Below are 19,297 nucleotides of genomic sequence, written 5' to 3' on the forward strand. Positions count from 1 at the left end.
TACTGATAATTGAAGAGACACGAATTCACTTTTTTCCTACGCCGATAAGTGTGTTAAAGGCAAACAACAGTGATCAAAATTTTCGCCACGTTCTTACGTAAGGAAGAATGAACGGTAAAAGGAAGCCTTTAACGTCATCCACTAAGAACCACAACGACAGTGATACCGATGAAGAGCTCTTCTCATTGAACTTACCCCCTCATCCCCACACCACGGGGAAACATAAACACAAAGAAAAATTAGAACAAGGATCTCCAGGACCTCCGTTCTCTCTTCCATCCCCCGGATCACTAGATTCTACGGTAGGACGAGAATATGATGATGTGGCTTCCCCTGGTGGTAGTAGCACATCAAGTGGACCAGTTTACATACGGAAACCAGGGTTCGAATACCATGGACATGCCATACGAGTAAAATCCAAGTCAAACTCCACCAGTGGTAAAAGTGATCTTCAGAGTTCGAGTCCAACTGCAAGTGAGGGGCGAACGCTATCCGTACCTGACTTAGCATCAACATCAGGTCAAAGTTCGTGCAAGAAAAAAGAAAGGGATGGTAGTTAAACTGCAAGATATATCTTGTTCCAAAGGACCTGGAACAGCTAGTAAACCCAAGCCAAAGAAAGGTAAGGGTATTTTAATCTCTCATGTACACGCTTTTAATAGTGTCGAAATATGAGCTCAAAGGATGAGGGGTAGACCAGCCACCCATTTTTAATTCGTAATTTGATTTTGAGAAGATTCATTTTTGTTGCAGTTTGTTCTGGTAACAAAATCATAAAGTTTAGTATAGTTTGACAGAATACTGTTTCATTTAGCATTGTTTTTATGATCATTATTATTTATATACTTGAGTTCCGTTACTGTTTATCTTCCTTTTTTTTTTTAATTTGATGCATCCTCAAATAAAATATTAACCTACCGGCCCTACATGAACTTTTGAATGTTGGATTCCCCTACACACACAAAATAATATTTTGCATCATGAAGTCTCTGAAAGTTTTAATGTATAAATTAAAGGAAACCATTTGCAGCAATCGAAAAATTAAAAAAAAAGGTTTAGTTTGGTTTGGTTTGAATTTCGCGCAAAGCTACACGAGTGCTATCTGTGCTAGTCCTCCCTAATTTAACAGTGTAAGACTAAAGGGAAGGTAGCTAGTTATTACAAACCACCGCCCACTTTTAGGCTACTCTTTACCCAACGAATAGTGGGATTGACCGTCACATTATAACGCACCTACGTTTGAAAGGGCGAGCATGTTTGGTGTGACGGGGATTCGAACCTGTGACCCTCCGATTACGAGGGCCTCAATATACACACACACACACACATAGGTGCATGGCTTTTATGTTCAGGGAAGGTTTGTGTTACGAAACTGAGTATTTCTGGCATGAGTTGCGCAAGATGGTGGTGGGCGATGATTAGTGAACTTGACAACCTGTTTGTAAAGTCGCTCAGATGCCACAATTTAAAAACATCAAGCGATCTTTTGTGTTTAACAAGTAATATTTGCTACACAGACTCGTGGTAGGGCAAAATATCGTTTGTGTTAGGTCAGTAAAGTTCACTAATAGTTTATTTTTAATTTTTCTATTGTCGGCTACAGTTTGACAGTGAATAACTTTATAACACCAACTGCATGTCTTTCACACGTCAGAATTTACGTTATAAAACTTGCAAAATAGTATCCCACGTGTCCAATGTTAATTCATAAGTTCTTCTAGTGTTGTAATGTACACATAAAGAAAACACACAGAGAACAAGATATCTACAGAAACCAAATGCAACAGTTTTAAAATTAATAACGATTCAACTTTCCTGAGCAGTGTGTTCTCACACAATTAAGAAATAATTTGTGAAGAGATATTACTTCAAAGTTTCGATATATATTGTCTTATTTCTAGAATAGTTCTACAAGCGCATTTGATAGGTATTTCGATATGAAAAGTTTCGCTCATTTAGAATTAGATTTTTCTGACGCATTCTTCGTGCTGGAGTTTCATTATAAATTTTTCTTGCACATAATAAGTAATAAGTTTGGAAAATTAAGAATCATTTGGTGAGCTTATGTTGTCGGTTAGTGTTGATAGGTTTTGGATGTCTTTTTATACTTATGTTTGAATGGTGAACGAGCGAACTTTTGAAAAGTCAGTCATCTAGATAGCAAGCTAAATCAGGTCCTTCATGGACAGGTAACCATCGTATAAGAAACTCTGTGCCTCAGTCTAAGTATTAGTTTCACGTTTTAGTCCTAGAGTTAGTGAAATGGTAAGTACTAGAAAGATTCAATGTCCTTGTCTAACCGTTTTAAGTAAGAACAAACTTATTTAATTTTTCCGTTTTATAAAGCTTCAAGGCCACGAAAGTATATTAATGCAAAATATTGATTTCAAATAGTATGTCATATGGCTGTCATATGAATATTTATTGATTTTTTTCTTAAGAATGGTTTAAAGAACTGATTGACAGGTATCACTGTTGATAAAGTGTTTGCATTAACTAAATATTAATCATCGTTAGGACCTTTTGGCATGAAAATTATTTGATAATTTTATTAAACGGATCAAGAAAATAAGAAACTTGGGCATACAAGCGTGTGTTACAGTTTCAAAGTTCGTCAAAATTCAAAGGAAAATTAGAGCGAATGTTCACAGTAACAATGAGTAATTTGTGAGCTACTACGTTATAAAGTATCCAAACAATTCACAAGTGAACACGAATTGATCATCTACTTGTTACTTTCCTATAAATTTTTACGTAGCCAAAGTGAGGTTAAAACTGGGAATTGAAATCTTCCAACTTCAACAATATTGCATGCTCACATGAGCTAAAGGCCAGGTCCTAGACTACTATTGAGACTACTCAGACACCTCTGAGGTTCGTGCTGCATAACGCCGTTTTAATTTTGAAGTACTAACCGAAGATTTTTTATGTGTGTGTGGAATTTCGCGCAAAGCTACTTAAGGACTATCTGCGCTACCCTTCCCTAATTTTGAAATGTTACACTAATGGGAAATCAGTTGGTCAACACCAAGCATCGTCAGTTACTAAAATAGTCTTTACTAGACCTAACCAGAGAGAAGAATCTCATCTACTAGTATCCACTACCAAAATGGTTGACAGTAATATATGTAACTTTCCCGTAGCTTCTAATGCTAGGTGTGTTCAGTAACAACAGCCTCGAACTTCGGACCCTGTAATGTGAAGCCTAACACACTAACTTGTTGTCCATGTCCGTCCCATTGCAACTGGAATAGGGCTAGTTAAAATTGTGATTTTGGTGGCATAGATTGTCCTTCTTAATACCTGTAGCATAATGTATTGGATGAACTTATCAAAGTTAAAAAGTTAGAAATTACAAAGTTTGTTTCAATGTAGTACTTTCAATTTATTTAATAAAATTATCAAATTTTAATCTCCCAAGAGGTCGATGTAATTTATGAACGTAAAAAATTTCGAATCGAAAGCCCACAATATAAAACATTCAGACTGTGTGTGTGTAATGTAGCAAAGCCACATCAGACTATCTGCTGTGTCCACCTAGAACAACTGACCCCCTACTTTTAGCTTCGTAAATCTATATACTTACCACTGCCCTACCAGAGAACGACATTCAAGCTGTGGAAAATAGTTTCCTGGTGTGTCTTGACTTACTTAAAATTCAAAAACTGGATTAAAAGAAAAATGCATTTCTTTCTGAGACAAAATAATAGCATCGTTATATTAGTTTGTTTGAAGTTAAGCATAAAGTTAGAGAATGGGCTATCTGTGATATTCCCACCACAGGTATGGAAACCCGGTTTATAGCGTTCTAAGTCCACAGCTGTGCTACTGAGGGCAATCACATTATGAAAAGTTGTAAATCAGACGGAAACAATTTCAAAAATCGCATAGGTAAGAAAAACCAAAACGAAACGTCATTAATGTATTTTGAATCTCATCGAAACGTTGAAATACTCCTTCACTTATTTATTTGAAATGGTAGAGGTTTTGTTCTAGACGTATTTACGGAAATATTCCTCATTAAAAAACAGTTTAGTAGCCCCCATATAAGTTCCTTATATATTTAGTTTTAAAACTGTACATATTTCTTGCCTGTATTTTAGACGGATTCTATATTTTAAAAAAAATGTGTTTTAATTCGCCTTGCTTTCAAAATTTCTGCATTATGACCTAATGGGTTTTCCTGGTTTATTCACAAGTAATTATAACCCTTTAACCATTTTTTAGCTTCCAATACACTATCATAAATATTTGTTTCAATCCACCAGAAAATACCTACAACATGGCTGTCGTATCCAAGGCCATCAAAGATATTTACTTGTTTACTTTTAAGGGGATACGGTTAAGAAAAATAGTTGCATGATAGTAATTAGCAAACAATAAAGACTGAAAGGTTCTATGCAATAACAAAAATAAAACAACAATACTTTAATTTGGTAGATTTTTAAAGTTATCGAAAATAATACTACAGTGGGTTTTTCTATTACATCAGCAAATCACTTTACGACCAAGTGATTTCTTTCAGTGGGAGAAGAACAAACTCATAGAATACCCAGTCTAGTTGTCTTCTTCTGAATCGTCAACAATACTTACTGACTGTATAATTGTTTAAATTTTAAGATCAGATATTGTTAAAGCTGCATAGACGACGATTTTTTTGTTTGTTTGTTTGGGAATTTCGCACAAAGCTACTCGAGGGCTATCTGTGCTAGCCGTCCCTAATTTAGCAGTGTAAGACTAGTGGGAAGGCAGCTAGTCATCACCACCCACCGCCAACTCTTGGGCTACTCTTTTACCAACGAATAGTGGGATTGACCGTCACATTATAACGCCCCCACGGCTGGGAGGGCGAGCATGTTTAGCGCGACCCGGGCGGGAACCCGCGACCCTCGGATTACGAGTCGCACGCCTTACGCGCTAGGCCATGCCGGGCCTAGACGACGAAAATAACATCATCAAATAATAGGCTGAACAATCGCAAATTTGTATATTTTTTTTTATTAAAAGAACGTTGATGTCCCTAGTTAGCGTCAGGTGGATAACTAGAAATGTTACCTTTCGTTTACTAAAAAATGTAAAAAGGTGGCAATTGTTCAACCTATTATTTACTTGTTTAACTTTTATCAGACATAAACAATGAAAATGTATTGCCTTTCTTAGGATAAAAATAATCAAGAACTACGTAGTAGCTTTTTTACAAACTAAATTTTTTGTTTAAAATTGAACATAAAGTTAAAAAATGAGCTGCCCCCCACACGTGTCGAAACCCGGCTTCTCACGGCGTGAGTACGCAAATATACCGATGTGCCACTGGGGAGACAAGAACAATCTAACAGCCTTTTTTTAGTCAACAAACGTTAACAGGGTGTTAACCTTTTGTAGCTAAAAAAAGAAGAGTGCTTTATGTTAATTTTATCTGTTTCGATTTTAAACACCAAAACAACACAATAAAGTGAGACATGCTATTATTGAAGTAAAAATGTTTGTTACCTAACCAAAAACACGAAAGTACAAATTTACACTTCCCACTTCAAATCAACTTTTTATTTGCTATTAATGACCTAAACGCTTCTGCCTAAACATTATCAGCAAATCTAGTTAAAATTATGATTAACCATATGTTTTGAAACACCCACTCTGTTGATTTACCAAACAGCACGAGTCCTAAGTAATGGCTTTTGCCGTTGTATTCAGTTGTATAATCACAACTACCGTTTTACAGGGGTAGAGGTAGACAAACAATGATTGGAACTTAAAGTGCAGGTTTTAATATTATAAATTCATTATTATTATTGATGATTAAATAAGACAGTCTGCTTGACATGCGCACCTCAATGTTGATTAGCCTAAACCTACGATCACTTTAATAAGACTTACGTTTTAAAAGGGCATTAGTTTAAACTTCACGTGCTTTTATGCCTCACGGCAGCTGCATTCTGTGTTCATTAATGTCACTGAACGTAGACAGAAGAACAACTACTTCATTCAATCAGATATTACGTAACGTAGAGGTTTATTGTTAGTGGCAATGGCCTTTTAGTTCATATATATTCATGTTCTGTAAGTTACAGATGTTATATTGGTTCAACTATACCATTATTTAATTCCTATTACCTACAGAATATTAAATAATCTCAATTGATAGATACCTTTGCAGTTATTTATAAAATCCTTATATAAGTTTGTTATTTGTAACATTGTTTTCTGATAAATGGGGTTAAATTTCCTTTAAATAAAAAAAACGCAAGATACTTGCCTGATTCGAAATAATTATATTGAAAACGCTCAAAACAAAAGTATGTAGTGTTGAGCAACAGCTTGTACGTATGTTATATTTAATGGGATGAACTACACGTATTAATTACAAGATCATGTATTGAATAGCTTCGACTAGAATATACAAATAAACACCTTTAGTACTTGTTTCGTTTTTAAACTATTTATCAATTTCCACTTAGTAGCATTCGATGAAAGTAAGGAAAACAATCGTAAGGATTTGGTTTATATACATATATAAAAATTAACAAGTTTACTTAAATCTAAATCTATCTATTTCTTCAATAAATTGTCAAATTGTAATCTCTCAATAACTCGAAGTAATTTGTGTATCTCATAAATTCGAATGGAAAACCCACACTATAAAACATTCAAACTGTGAAAAATAGCATGTTTACGAACGTATATAAATATATTTATGTAACATCAGGAATATTATATAATGTCGTACTATAAAATCAAAATACTTAAGGCTGTTTTTCACGTTACTTCTCATCTTTAGCAACGCATTTCTTCCTTCATGTTATTATTGACCAAAATATTTCCAACAAATCAATAATATAACTCACCTGCATTTTCCGTTTCAAACAATCGTGTCAGAAACACTAGGTAACTGCCACAAGGGGGCTAACTAAATGTGATTAAGCTCGCATAAAAAAGACAAAATAAAAGACAGTTTTCTCATTTCTTTTGACGTATCAACATATAAGCATACTAATCACTTATCATACTGACCAAGAAAATGTTTGATGTTTAAAACCCTGTTTGTGTTCATTGTTTTTTTTTTTTTTTGTGTTTGGGCGAGTGTTATACAAATAATATTTAAAATCCATTAAACTGGTACGCGATAAAGCCAATGAACACGAGTTCAGGTCACATTCCCAAGGTCGACAATCAAGCAATTTAGTATTGTTATTCTTATTAACATATCGTATGTTACACGTTTAATATTTATTGCATTGTACGTGCTATGGGAGGATAATATATAAACAAAACCTGAGACCATGTAGAATTTAATCCTGCGGACGTGTTGGAATACATGCTTTATATGACTCAGCTACCTCAAATTCTCGTTTCGCCTCACTGGTTGGTAAAGATGGATGTATGACAGTGGTCACGAGATAATTTTACAGAACGGGTAAAGGAATCATCTAAGTAGAAATTAACATGACACTTAACTGTTGTATGACTAATTATATAAAGATATGGGGAATTCAACTATACAGTTTCCGCAAGATGATTAACATGATTGTTTTTTTACGTATGCTTAGCAGAATCTATTTAATACAGTTAACAGATTCAATTCAAACGTAAGTTGTTGTGTTATGTTTCGAATTTCTTTAAAGCTACTCGAGAATCATCTGTTCCAACAATCCTTAAATTACTAGTGATAGGCTAAAGAGAAGGCGCTAGTCAACATCACCAGTCGTGAGTTCTTGGGCTGCTGTTTTATGAAAGAATGTTGGGAATGTTATATTGCCCCCATGGCTAAAAGGGCAAAATGTTTGGTAACTAGAATTTGAATCCGAAACTCATAGATTGCATGTCGAGCACACTAACCATGAGGCCATACACACAATTTATTTGAGTTCGTGGTTTGTTATATACCAGTAATGTTTGATGGTAGACATTGATCTTAACTTCTCTCAGTTGTTCCACCTTTGTTGTGCTCCGTGGAACCAAAATATACAACTACATACATTACTTTGAGTAAACAATCAATATATAGTGTACGTTTCAGTGCGCCATGCAAGTTTTCATGCTTGTACGAATAATGGAAAAATAAGTTTTCAAGGTTAACAGCCGGGTCAGAACTAATGACCAAAGGAAAGACAGTCAGCAACACTATCCGCCACAATGGCTTTGTCAGATTTTCATCTGAATGAAAAAATGATCGTTACTTTTACAACACACCCTCAATAAAAACATTGTAGGGCATTTTTAGCGGCATAACGCCATAAGTCTTGAATTTTACCGAAATGTAGAAAATTATTTTAGAATACTTTTCAAACTTGATTACGTGAAGGTCCCTGTTATCACACAACTTAAGAAGCTCCTATCGTTAACAACAATTTATTTTTCAAAACGTCTAGTTATATTCCGAGTTATTGAAAGAATGAATATGGTTTTAAGCACATAGAACTAGGCACCACATGACACATTATACTTGTTTATCCAATAATTAATTGTTTTGTTAAATTTCGCACCAGGTTACTCCAGGGTTATATGCACAAGCAGTTTCTAATTTCGAAATGATAGACTAAAGAAAAGGTAACTAGTGAACATCACTCACTATCAACTCTTGAACTACTCTTTTAACAAGAAACAGTGAGATTAATTGCCACATTATGATGTCCCCTACTGCTAAAAATGGCGAACATAATCAGTGACGTAATTTGATCCCTTAACCCGCACATTACTAATAGGATGTCCTAATCATCAGACTACAGTTATCAAATGGAGTTTTAAATTTATTTCGCGTATTCAAGTGTTTTGAATTTTAGGTAAAACATCTTGTATTATTTACGCTTCGATCAATTATTCTCTACACAGTGGAAAGGTGAATGATTATAGGAGGAATTTTAGCGAAAACTCGTGATAATCGAAACAAGTGTATTTTATGTTTTAGATACATTGCATGTTTTGGATGATTTCTCACGTTCATATTTATATTTCTCTTTTTTAACCTTAAACCCATCACTTTCAGCACACTTTGTTTGATCGATGTTCCAGTGAAGTAGACATGTTAACAGAGTCTCCGTATTCGAACAGCCCACGTAATGCTGAAGTATGAAAAGTTCTGCAAAGCTAACTGGTATTGTCATAACAGCATTGTTTTGCCACTGGTGGAGATGTATTGATCAAAGTTAGGGCTGTAACTACATCATAATCAAGCTAGAAATTTGGTATTACATCTGACAGAGAAACTGCAGCAGCTGGTTGGATTCTACTACATGTCTCGCTTCCTATCGAACACCCACCTCAAATGTAATGATAACCTAGCGGATAAAAAAGAAACTATAAACTACCGCAATTAATTTCTTCGGCCGATAATCAAAAGTACATACTTATAAAATACAACAACAGATACGCACGTTTAAGAAATCAAAATACCTCACAAGAAAGCATCAAAATCTAAAAACGTATGAAAAAACCGTTTAAAATCACTCTTGATCCATTATAACATGCCCAGGGATGCAAAAAACTAAGAAACTTGGAGACTTTAGCGACGAGGATCCAGTGATGACCGAAGTTATGTAGTGTGCGTGCATTCTCTTACAGCAAAGCCACATCGGACTGTCTGCCGAGTCCACCAAGGGGAATCGAACCTCTGATTTTAGCATTGTAAATCCATAGACTTACCGCTGTATCAGCGGGAGACAGTTATTTAGTTGTGATGTCTGCATGTATTCAGAACACAAGAATTAAAATTTAAAGTGATATGTTACATGAGCTAACGCTTTTCAATGATTATTTTCACACGTTTGTGGAAAGCCCTCGCAACGCTACCATAAGGCCTATATTCACTAGTCGTCCATAAATTTAGATTGTTATCACACTAGAGGGACGACAATTGGTCAAAACCACCCACCGCAAATTCGTGGTCGAATTTAATGCCTAATACTGGAATTTAACCTTCACGCTTATAATGCACTCATTGCCAGAAAGTGTAAAATGCGTTTTTGTCCAAGGAGACACAATCCATAGTTTCATATTCACAGTCTAAAGCTATAAATATTAGACCATTCCTCGTCTAACTTTAATTCTATAGTCTTCAAAGTATATATTTTGCGTTTTAGGATTGTCGCAAACAGCTACGTCTAGTACTGTGTAATAAATATAGTACCCACTTTGAGACAACCTTAGTCACAATAACGTCATATATTTAGATTTTTGGCGTTATAAGGTTTGGTTTGTTTTTAATTTCGCTCAAAGCTACAAGAGGGCTATCTGCGTTAGCCGTCCCTAATTTAGCATTGTAAGACTAGAGGGAAGGCAGCTAGTCATCACTCTTTTACCAACGCATAATTGGATTGACCGTCACATTATAACACCCTCACGGCTGACAAGGCGAACATGTTTGTTGCGACGGGGATTCGAACCCGTGATCCTCACATTACTAGTCGAATGCTCTAACCACCTAGCCATGCCGGGCAGGCCAGATCGAACTGAGATTATTCGGAAATAAAGAAACGAAACTTCAATGAATTCTGATGGTTTGATAAATACTAAACATTATATCGTATTTCCAATAAAACATATATGACTTAGTTTTATATACGTTTGCGAATCATCTTACAGCCTCAAAATAATTAATTTGAAAACCTCGGTACATAACAATACATGCATGTTGAATCGTGCATGTATTACATTTGTCTCAGTTTTATTATATTATCGTAGCTGCCTGCATTTTTAAGTTTAAATCGTCTTCGGTAGCTCAGCGGAAAGTCCGAGGGCTTATAATGCCAAAAATCGGGTTTTGATATCCTCGGTAGGCAGAGAACAGATAATCCATTGTGTAACTTTGTGCTTAATAGGTGGGTTCCCGTTAAGAAAGAAGAAATTATATAATGTCCCTTTTCTCTCATTCTTTTGTTATTAAATTTAATTCCCAATAAACTCACCAGGTGCTAATTGCGTACCCTGCTTTGTAGGAGATAAAAATTGACTCATTGAACTAACTAAGTACTTGTTTCTTTAAATTCAAAGTCAGAAATCTATTTTAAAAAATATACCCTATTTCAGGGTGTTTTTGTCACCCTCTCGAGCAAAAATCCTAAAACAAAGTAATCGAAGTATTTTGCCGAATAGTTTCCAGTTACTACATTAAAATTTATGGTAATCGGGCCAACCAACTCTGCGTAATGAGTACTAACACAAACACACACTTAATGAAACATCTTTATCATACGATAAATAAACAATTGAGGTTGTACGTTCAACACATGATTTTTAACTGAGTGGAAATTTCCTAACCTATCACATAAAAAATGTTTTACGTTTGTCATATTGTTCTCTCAACCTGAAAGTTTTTTTTTTTAACATCAATGCATTTTAACATTTTTAGTTGGTACAAGACTGCATTTGTTCAGATGTTCACAACATGAACGAATTCATAAGCTACTGTAGGACTACAGGAATTATTTTTATGGGTAAAATGAGCTGTTCTTGCTTGGCACGTACTGATATTTGCAGAAATTTGACTGTAAAACACATAAGCTTATACTGAAGACATTCCCGCTTGAACAACTTTTCGTTTGATTTTTAAACCGAAAGCTACAAAATCAATTATCTGCATTTTGTTCTCTACAACGAATCGAATCCCGGATTTTAGCGTCCGTAAACTTATTAACTGCCCACCGAAAAACAAAAGTACGAGGATTATTGGTAACTTAAGAAACATGTAACTTCTCAATGCTACTAATTATGTATTAGCATTATGAAACCAGAAAAAACAGAATGAATGATTTATTTTTTCATAGCAGTATTGAAATCTCTAAACTTAATTTGCAAGCATAGCACTTCAAATTACGAATTACGTTCTTAAAATAGAACGGCATACAACAGTAAAATTTAAAATACTCCATACTAAATTCGATATTTTCATTTTTCATATTGAAAGAAAAGGTACGCGAGACATTTTTTTTCTTCACTATTAAAAAATAACATCTGAATAATGACAATATTTCAAAAGTAACGAAACGCGAAATTTGTTTTTGAAACCACATATTATATTACTTGTAAGCAAACAATACACTATTGGTTGAATTATTTTGAAAATTTGTGATAATTTCACTTTCCCCATAATAATATTACATGTTTACCAAATGATGGTCACATTTTGAATAAGCAATTGCCATACCAATCTGATCATAAAAATCATTCAATATAAAAGTTAGGTATAATTTTTTATAAGCGCAAAGCTATACACAGGCTATATATACAGTGTACCTACTATTGTTATCGAACTCCAAAATGTAGCGTGATAAGTCTTCAAATTTTCTGCTAAGCCACCAGGGAAGAGTTCGGTAGGGACAGAGATTTTTTTTATCTTTGACAACTTAATTTTTACTGCAAACTAAGTCAGCACATAGTTAAGCAATCCCTTTTAATGGAACATTTATGAACAAACATTCTGTTTCAAATTTAGCATAATAAAATGGAGCGTCAGATATTTTATCTGAGTTCGGAGAAATTGAAACCTTTCTCAGTGTGGATTCATTACCGATAAGAAAAACATATGTAAAATGAACTGAAGTCCATTTCTTCCTAATTAAAGTTGTTAATGTTAGACACAGTTGATCTTACTTAACTGATGCTCCCCCATTAATACAGACGTTTGTCTTCGGACTTAACAATGTTTGAAACTGGGTTTCAATACCCCTTGTGGACAGAACACAAAAAGCCCATTGTGTAGCTTTGTGCTTACTTTCAAACAAGATCTAAACTAAATACACATTTTTACAAATTTAGAAAGTTCCATACTTTGAGCCAGATAATCGAATCTCGTTAGAAACTTCGTTAGAAATAACTTAATACATACGTAATCTTCTTCCTACATTGAGAATGTTGAATTAATACAGAGTGGCTTAAATTAACTACTAAATTAAATTAATATATGAAAAATGTTCTTTTATTATAGCAAGTGCAAGATAATGCATTCAGGTTATCATAATTTAGATCACACGTTTAATATAAATGGGAACCCACTCAATGATATAACTGAAGAAAATAACATTGATACAATTGTAGATAAATAATCCACGCAAACAAACTAATGCTCTGTTGCTAGTAGTAGAGCTAATGAAGTTTTAGGGCATATTTACAGAAACACTGATTATAAGTCGAAAGAGTTAATTCTTTTTCATTCGAAATCAATTCCATCTATATTTGGGATCAACCTCTCGGGTATTTTGTAATAGTCAAGATGTTTAAAACTCGTGTAATTGTACTGGATAACAATCCTAATGAGTAAGTGCGTTTGGTGACGGAGAGTCGAATTTGTAACCCATAGACTGCGAGTCGAGAGCCTTAACCACTAAGCCTAAGTCAAATCTAACGAGGTGGTTTTCTCTACACAGATCAATAGCAAGAACGTACATGTGGTTATCATATCATTAACAGCGTATCTGAAGGTAAGAGTAAAGTTTTGTTGTTGTTTTTGCACAAATCCGCAATTGTAGATTTCGTGATGTTAAAGAATTTCAAACACGACTTTAATAATGTAAATACGTAGCATATATACATCTGTTGATAATATCAAGCAGACGGTAACACTTTGTCTACAGATTTTTGTGTGTTTTGTAATCAAGCACAAAACTACAAAATGGGCTCTCTGTGCTCTGTCAACCACTGGTACCGAAACCTGATTTCTAGCTGTGCAAATCTGCAGACATACTGTTGTGCCACAGGAGGGCACTTATGTAGAGATAGCTTCGACTGTTCATATAAATAGCATTTTAAATATCTCCTTAATATATCATCAGGACTTTACAATACTGTACAGCTTTCCTTTTATAACCATATCTGTGTAAGTTATGAGAATGTTTGTAAAAAGTTTGTATTTTTTGTTCTTTCTTTTGCTTCTTTTTTATTGTTCGATAACTCAAAAGTCAGAACAATAATGTCAACCTCTTTAACTGAGGTGGCAGTTTCGAACAGAGTATATATATTTATAATTATTTTCAATAACTAGTACTATTTTCTAAATCCTCATTCATCCTAAGAATGTTATCATTATCACTTGAAGTTGGTTCGTTTTTTTTACAAAAATTTGATATTCATTTAAAAAGCTTAAGTACAGGGTAAAAGAATAAGAACAACAGCTGGAACCTCATTGTTTTTAGAACTTGGGTATAAATACAATCTTCTTACATCGATTGAAACATTTTATTAAAAACAATTAAAAAACTTTTTCGAAAAAAAGGAAGTAAATATAAGGATTGCTAATATCAATCTTTCAAAAACAATGAAAACAAGATAACCAGCATCACACCTACATAATTTCACAGGCAAAAATTAACAAATTGTAATACATAAAACTATTGAATAACAGTTAAGTTTAGCCTCTTTTCTTGTATGTTCTTTTCTTCTTACCACAGATCCACTTCCAATGAAACTACGAGCATTGCCACAGTCTTTCTGGCAACAGCCCAACAATTCCATTGACATCTCTCCAGCTTTCGTGGTTCCTGTTCTACCTCCTCTCTTCAAACAAGATTGTCCAGATGATGTAATGGGTACGCATCTCTGAACTTTTAAATATAACAAATTCTAGTCCACTAATTGTATAAATGGAGTTCACGATGTATTAAGGTTTCAGACGATGTTCACAAACATCAGTGTCGATAATAGGCACTCTCCATTGTTTTGTACAGTTACAGTGGTATATATAATTAAGTAAACACCGAATTTTTTACTACCAACGGTAAGGTTATGCTAATTAGATGTGACGAGAAGTAAATATTTCTTGAAGTTAACACACGTTGTTCATAAATAACCCTTCACTGTTAGATGCTATCTAATATAAAAATATAAGTACATAGAACAATGAAAAAACACTCCATACGATTTTCATTTAATACTTAGGTAACATTTAAAACGGGATATTGTTTTTATAATAATTCTGATAAATCTAGATGTGTATTTTGGTTAGGGCTAGTCTAGTTCTTGGGAGATAAACACTGTTTGGAAATACCATATTTCTGTAAATATCCTATTTCTAGGCTAGACTCAATAATAATAGCGTTAGGTGTTATTAATTTAATTGACGAGGGTTTAATTCTACATTAATTCGTTAGTAGCACTTAAAAAAACTGAATATATTTTTAAAATGCGTATTCTAAAAAGGCTTTGCAAAACAACGTAGTAATTTATTTCTCTGTTTTTACAATAAGTTGAACAATTGAAATTCCACTCGCCTCTTTCTTCGTTAATGATTTATTTTTTGTATCCAGTTCTTAACAATTTCATTTTAAGAATATTTTCTGTTGTCAGACATTTTCAAGCTTTAATTAAAAGTTATTTGAAGATCAATTTCTACATGAAAATAGAAGTCCGTCCAGTGACTCCACCTGAAGAAAGAGAAAAGAGCAGCGCGTCCAGCACGAAATCTGAAGGGTCGCGTATCATCCGGGTCACTAACTCGGAACTCTTGTTCAAGCTGTTTGAAGGAGTTGATGAGAAGAGACAGCAAGCACCACTTATAAAACGAGGAAGGTAGGTAATAAATGGGGAGGGGGGATTCGCAGCATGAAAATTGGGTTTATCATTTTTACTACATCTTACAAATGTTACCTTGCACATTTCTGTAAAAAGTAATTTAATAGTATTTCAGTTTAAAAACAACTCTCCCAGGGATACAGCGACATGTCTACAGACTTAACTTTAGAAGTCAGATTTTGATAGCCGTGGCACAGATAGCACAGATAGCCCTTGGTGTAGCTTTGGATTTAACTACAAATAATAAACAAAATGAAGATCTAAAAATTATGTATTAAAGGCATCGTTGTTTTTTTCTTTTTCATAGAAATATTAAAGATCGTCTTCTACAAAATTAAAATACAAAAATATAATCAAAATCAAAGCTAGATTTCTAAATGTAACAAATTTTCTTGAAATGGAAAGTAATCTCCAGCATCTATCTCATCGCTAACAGGATTTTAAATATATTTGTTGACTGGTAAGAAATTCACGCAATCGGTTTTTTCTCTCATTTTATCCATGTTTTTGCTAGTTTTTCCTTCCACATTAAATATTTTAAATCTGTTAAATATTTTCATAAACTACCAGTGTTTATGATTATAATGTAATTGACAAAATAATATTTTATCTTAGTTGACATTATACACTAACACTTACTTTATATGTATTTTGACTTAAATGTGTTGTTTCTTTCAACTTCCAGACCAAAGAAAACGAGTTGCCCCAAAAATTCGAGAAATGTCCGTGACGAAGACCCTTGTTTGGTCAGTACTGCCACTGAAAGTTTGTTTCCGCTGCTTCCAACAGCGGAAAAAGCAGGAGGAGGGAATGGACGAACCGACCAACAACCAGTTCTATCAGTCGTGTCTTTCAACGACGGAGAAAAGACCATTTCGCTGCCAGCTTTAAATGTTGAACAAAACCATTCCCAAGTACTCTCAGAATTAGTGGTGAGGCTATGAAGTAACTTACACATTGCAGAGAAAAGGAAGAACTCGTGATGCTTAACGGATGTGTTGGTACCTCTTTATATTGTAGGAGGGAAGAAATAAAATCTTCCTATCACTATATCCACTTGTATAACAGAACAGTGTGTTATAGTGATAGCCGAAAGTTCAAAACCATGTGTTAACGTAACCAAATCAATTGTTACTTTTACGCTCCACTAGGGAAGAAATATCCGACAAAGGCGATAATGTCTGTTGCTCCTGTATGACGTTTGTCAAAGTGATAAACAGCGTTGTTATAGAAACATTCTCTACAATTATATAGGATCAACCTTGAGAAAACGCTTCCCAAAGATTTTAGTGATGAAGCCTTTTTTTTTTCTTAACAGTTTAAAATGTGATAGGAAACTAAATTTATGCAATATGCATTGGTCCAATTTTACGTTATTTTTGTCAAAAAACAATAATTTTGTATTAGCTGTTATGAGATGGCCCAGTGTGTTGCCTCGTACCTATCATAAACTGTACCATTTGTAATATTACAAACACGTTATCAAAGTGGAAGTTAAAACAATTTTAAACGCGTATTCAGATTATTTAATTTTATTCATTTGACAATTAGAAACTTTACTCTGAGATAAAATAAAACAAGAGGTTTGTCAGTACTCATTGAAAAAAACATTAACTATTAACGATTTGGAATTAGCTACAAGCTAAACAGTCAGTAAAGATTGAACGTTTCGATGCTGTGTCCGAATTGATTTATAATGGGAAAATAAATACGTTTAGCATAACGAAGCTTAAACCACATCTCATTGTTAAAATTAATTTTCAAATCAAAACATTTCCCGCTAGCTGAGCTGAAACTATTGTTTCTTGTTAGTGAAAGTTTACCCAAAGGCTCGCAGCAGTAAGTTAGATGGCTAAATTTCGGAGTTCGATCCTTACGATGGGCACAGTTTAGGTAGTATATTCTGCAACTTTGTAGTTAAACCAAACAAATTAATTTGTTCGTTTTTCTTCCAGTGTTGAACTTTGTCTATGATTTTGATGAAACAAAAAGACAGTACTCTATTTGAAGCAAAGTTACGTAAATAGTGATTGGCGCGAAATAAGTCGCTTTTGCAAAAAACAACAACAAAGCGCTTCTTTATTCCGTCCTATTATTTTCCGCTACACTGCTGATAATAAGAACAGTTCTTATTAGCCTATACTTGGAACGCTAAGCAAGTAGCGAGATAATTTATATTTTTACAATATTAACAACAAGAAACTAAAGTTCCTGCAAATGATAAATACGAGACAATACGTCCTTATATTTATCGAAATTAATTAATCTTGAATAATAATTTATTTAATTGATAAGACTACAGATAGCACCACCACATACACTCTGTAGCGACAGAGTCGACAAGTGGTGATGCTGTCGTCACGCTAGCACGTTGCAATTAGTCGTAAGTACAGTTTTACCTGAAATAGGTCTTCATGCACAAGACCTAATTTACCTGAACATCATAAGATTTGTTATAAAGACAAAACGAATGTGTTTACAAGATCTTGTTTAATTTAATTACCGTTAACTGTAGGTTGGGTCAGAGAAGTACAAGATTCTGTAGCGAGACTGTTTTCGCAATTTTACCCTGGGTACCTAGGCGAAAGTATTTCACAATGCTAGGTGACTCTGGCAAAAGGGTAATGGTTTTAGGGTAATAAAAACTAGGTGTTCTATTTTTGACCCACCTTGTATTATGTTTTAACTTTTTGCCCTTGAATTTGTCAAATTTATATTTCTGTATGTTGTATCTGAAATTGAGTTTATTTTAATTTAATGAGAATTTTTTTTACCTACATTGGTATGTAATGTACCTATTATTGGTAGAGACGGTTTATGAACGGAATATTTTAGTAAAAATTGTACTTTTTCATATAAAAGTAAGAAAAGGTTTTTAAAAAAAATTGCAGAGTTTATCACAGTGAGTTGTTCGACAAAAATATGTTGATTATGATAGGTTTATCAGGTAAGACAGTATATTCGACGATGTTGGTTTGTATTTTAAAAACAGTTGTGCAAACCAATAAAATTTGCAACCTCAAAATGGTGTCAGATACTGCACTTTAAACACTACTGCTATTACTTGAACATACAAGTACTGACATTTGATTTAGCTTTTATCAGAAATTAAGGATACTTTTTTAAACTGCACAATTATATTTTAACTTCCAAATTTTCTAATACATGACGCCTTATTCACCTCATATATATACAGGTTTGACAACAAATGATCCAAAAAAGTATTGTAATAAATACGTTTATTTATTAACTCTGAAATAGAATTTTAAATGTTATTTTTTAATATTTATCTACGTGAATTGATATTTGAACTTTCATATTGTTACAGCTGTATAATTTGTGACGAACAAAATAATGGGAAAACCCTTGGCTTTTATTGTAACTGATGTTGTGATGGCAAAGAATTATAGTGAAATATTTTCTTTAACAATGTTTTGGAATTTCGCACAAATCTACTCGAGGGCTATCTGTGCTAGCCGTCCCTAATTTAGCAGTGTAAGACTAGAGGGAAGGCAGCTAGTCATCACCACCCACCGCCAACTTTTGGGCTACTCTTTTACCAACGAATAGTGGGATTGACCGTCACATTATACATCCCCACGGCTGAGAGGGCGAGCATGTTTAGCGCGACGCGGGCGCGAACCCGCGACCCTCGGATTACGAATCGCACGCCTTACGCGCTTGGCCATGCCAGGCCTTCTTTAACAAATCTAACTTTATTACACTTGGAGTCATTACGTAACAATGAGTAAATATACCTCCGTTTTTTAACCATTTAACGCTTACTTATCAATGTAAC

At 34.0% G+C, this 19,297-nt stretch overlaps 1 protein-coding gene across 1 annotated transcript; it reads left to right on the top strand.

Annotated features, from left to right (window-relative positions):
* Window positions 1–482: 482 nt before the first annotated feature.
* LOC143223094 (uncharacterized) lies at window positions 483–18,753 on the top strand. The gene is made up of 4 exons (XM_076450541.1): window positions 483–622; window positions 14,379–14,516; window positions 15,330–15,495; window positions 16,184–18,753. Exons 1-4 carry the CDS (start codon window positions 550–552, stop codon window positions 16,440–16,442), a joined length of 636 nt encoding a protein of 211 aa, XP_076306656.1. The 5' UTR covers window positions 483–549; the 3' UTR covers window positions 16,443–18,753.
* The last annotated feature ends 544 nt before the right edge of the window (window positions 18,754–19,297 follow it).

Source organism: Tachypleus tridentatus, chromosome 8 (assembly GCF_004210375.1).
Source record: "Tachypleus tridentatus isolate NWPU-2018 chromosome 8, ASM421037v1, whole genome shotgun sequence".
Taxonomy (NCBI): Eukaryota; Metazoa; Arthropoda; class Merostomata; order Xiphosura; family Limulidae; genus Tachypleus; species Tachypleus tridentatus.

Excerpts from the sequence above, each read along its gene's own strand:
- LOC143223094 (XM_076450541.1), top strand. The coding sequence starts at position 550 with ATGGTAGTTAAACTGCAAGATATATCTTGTTCCAAAGGACCTGGAACA. Across the intron at positions 623-14,378 it reads TAAACCCAAGCCAAAGAAAG|ATCCACTTCCAATGAAACTA; the intron begins GTAAGGGTATTT and ends TTCTTACCACAG. Across the intron at positions 15,496-16,183 it reads CCACTTATAAAACGAGGAAG|ACCAAAGAAAACGAGTTGCC; the intron begins GTAGGTAATAAA and ends TTCAACTTCCAG.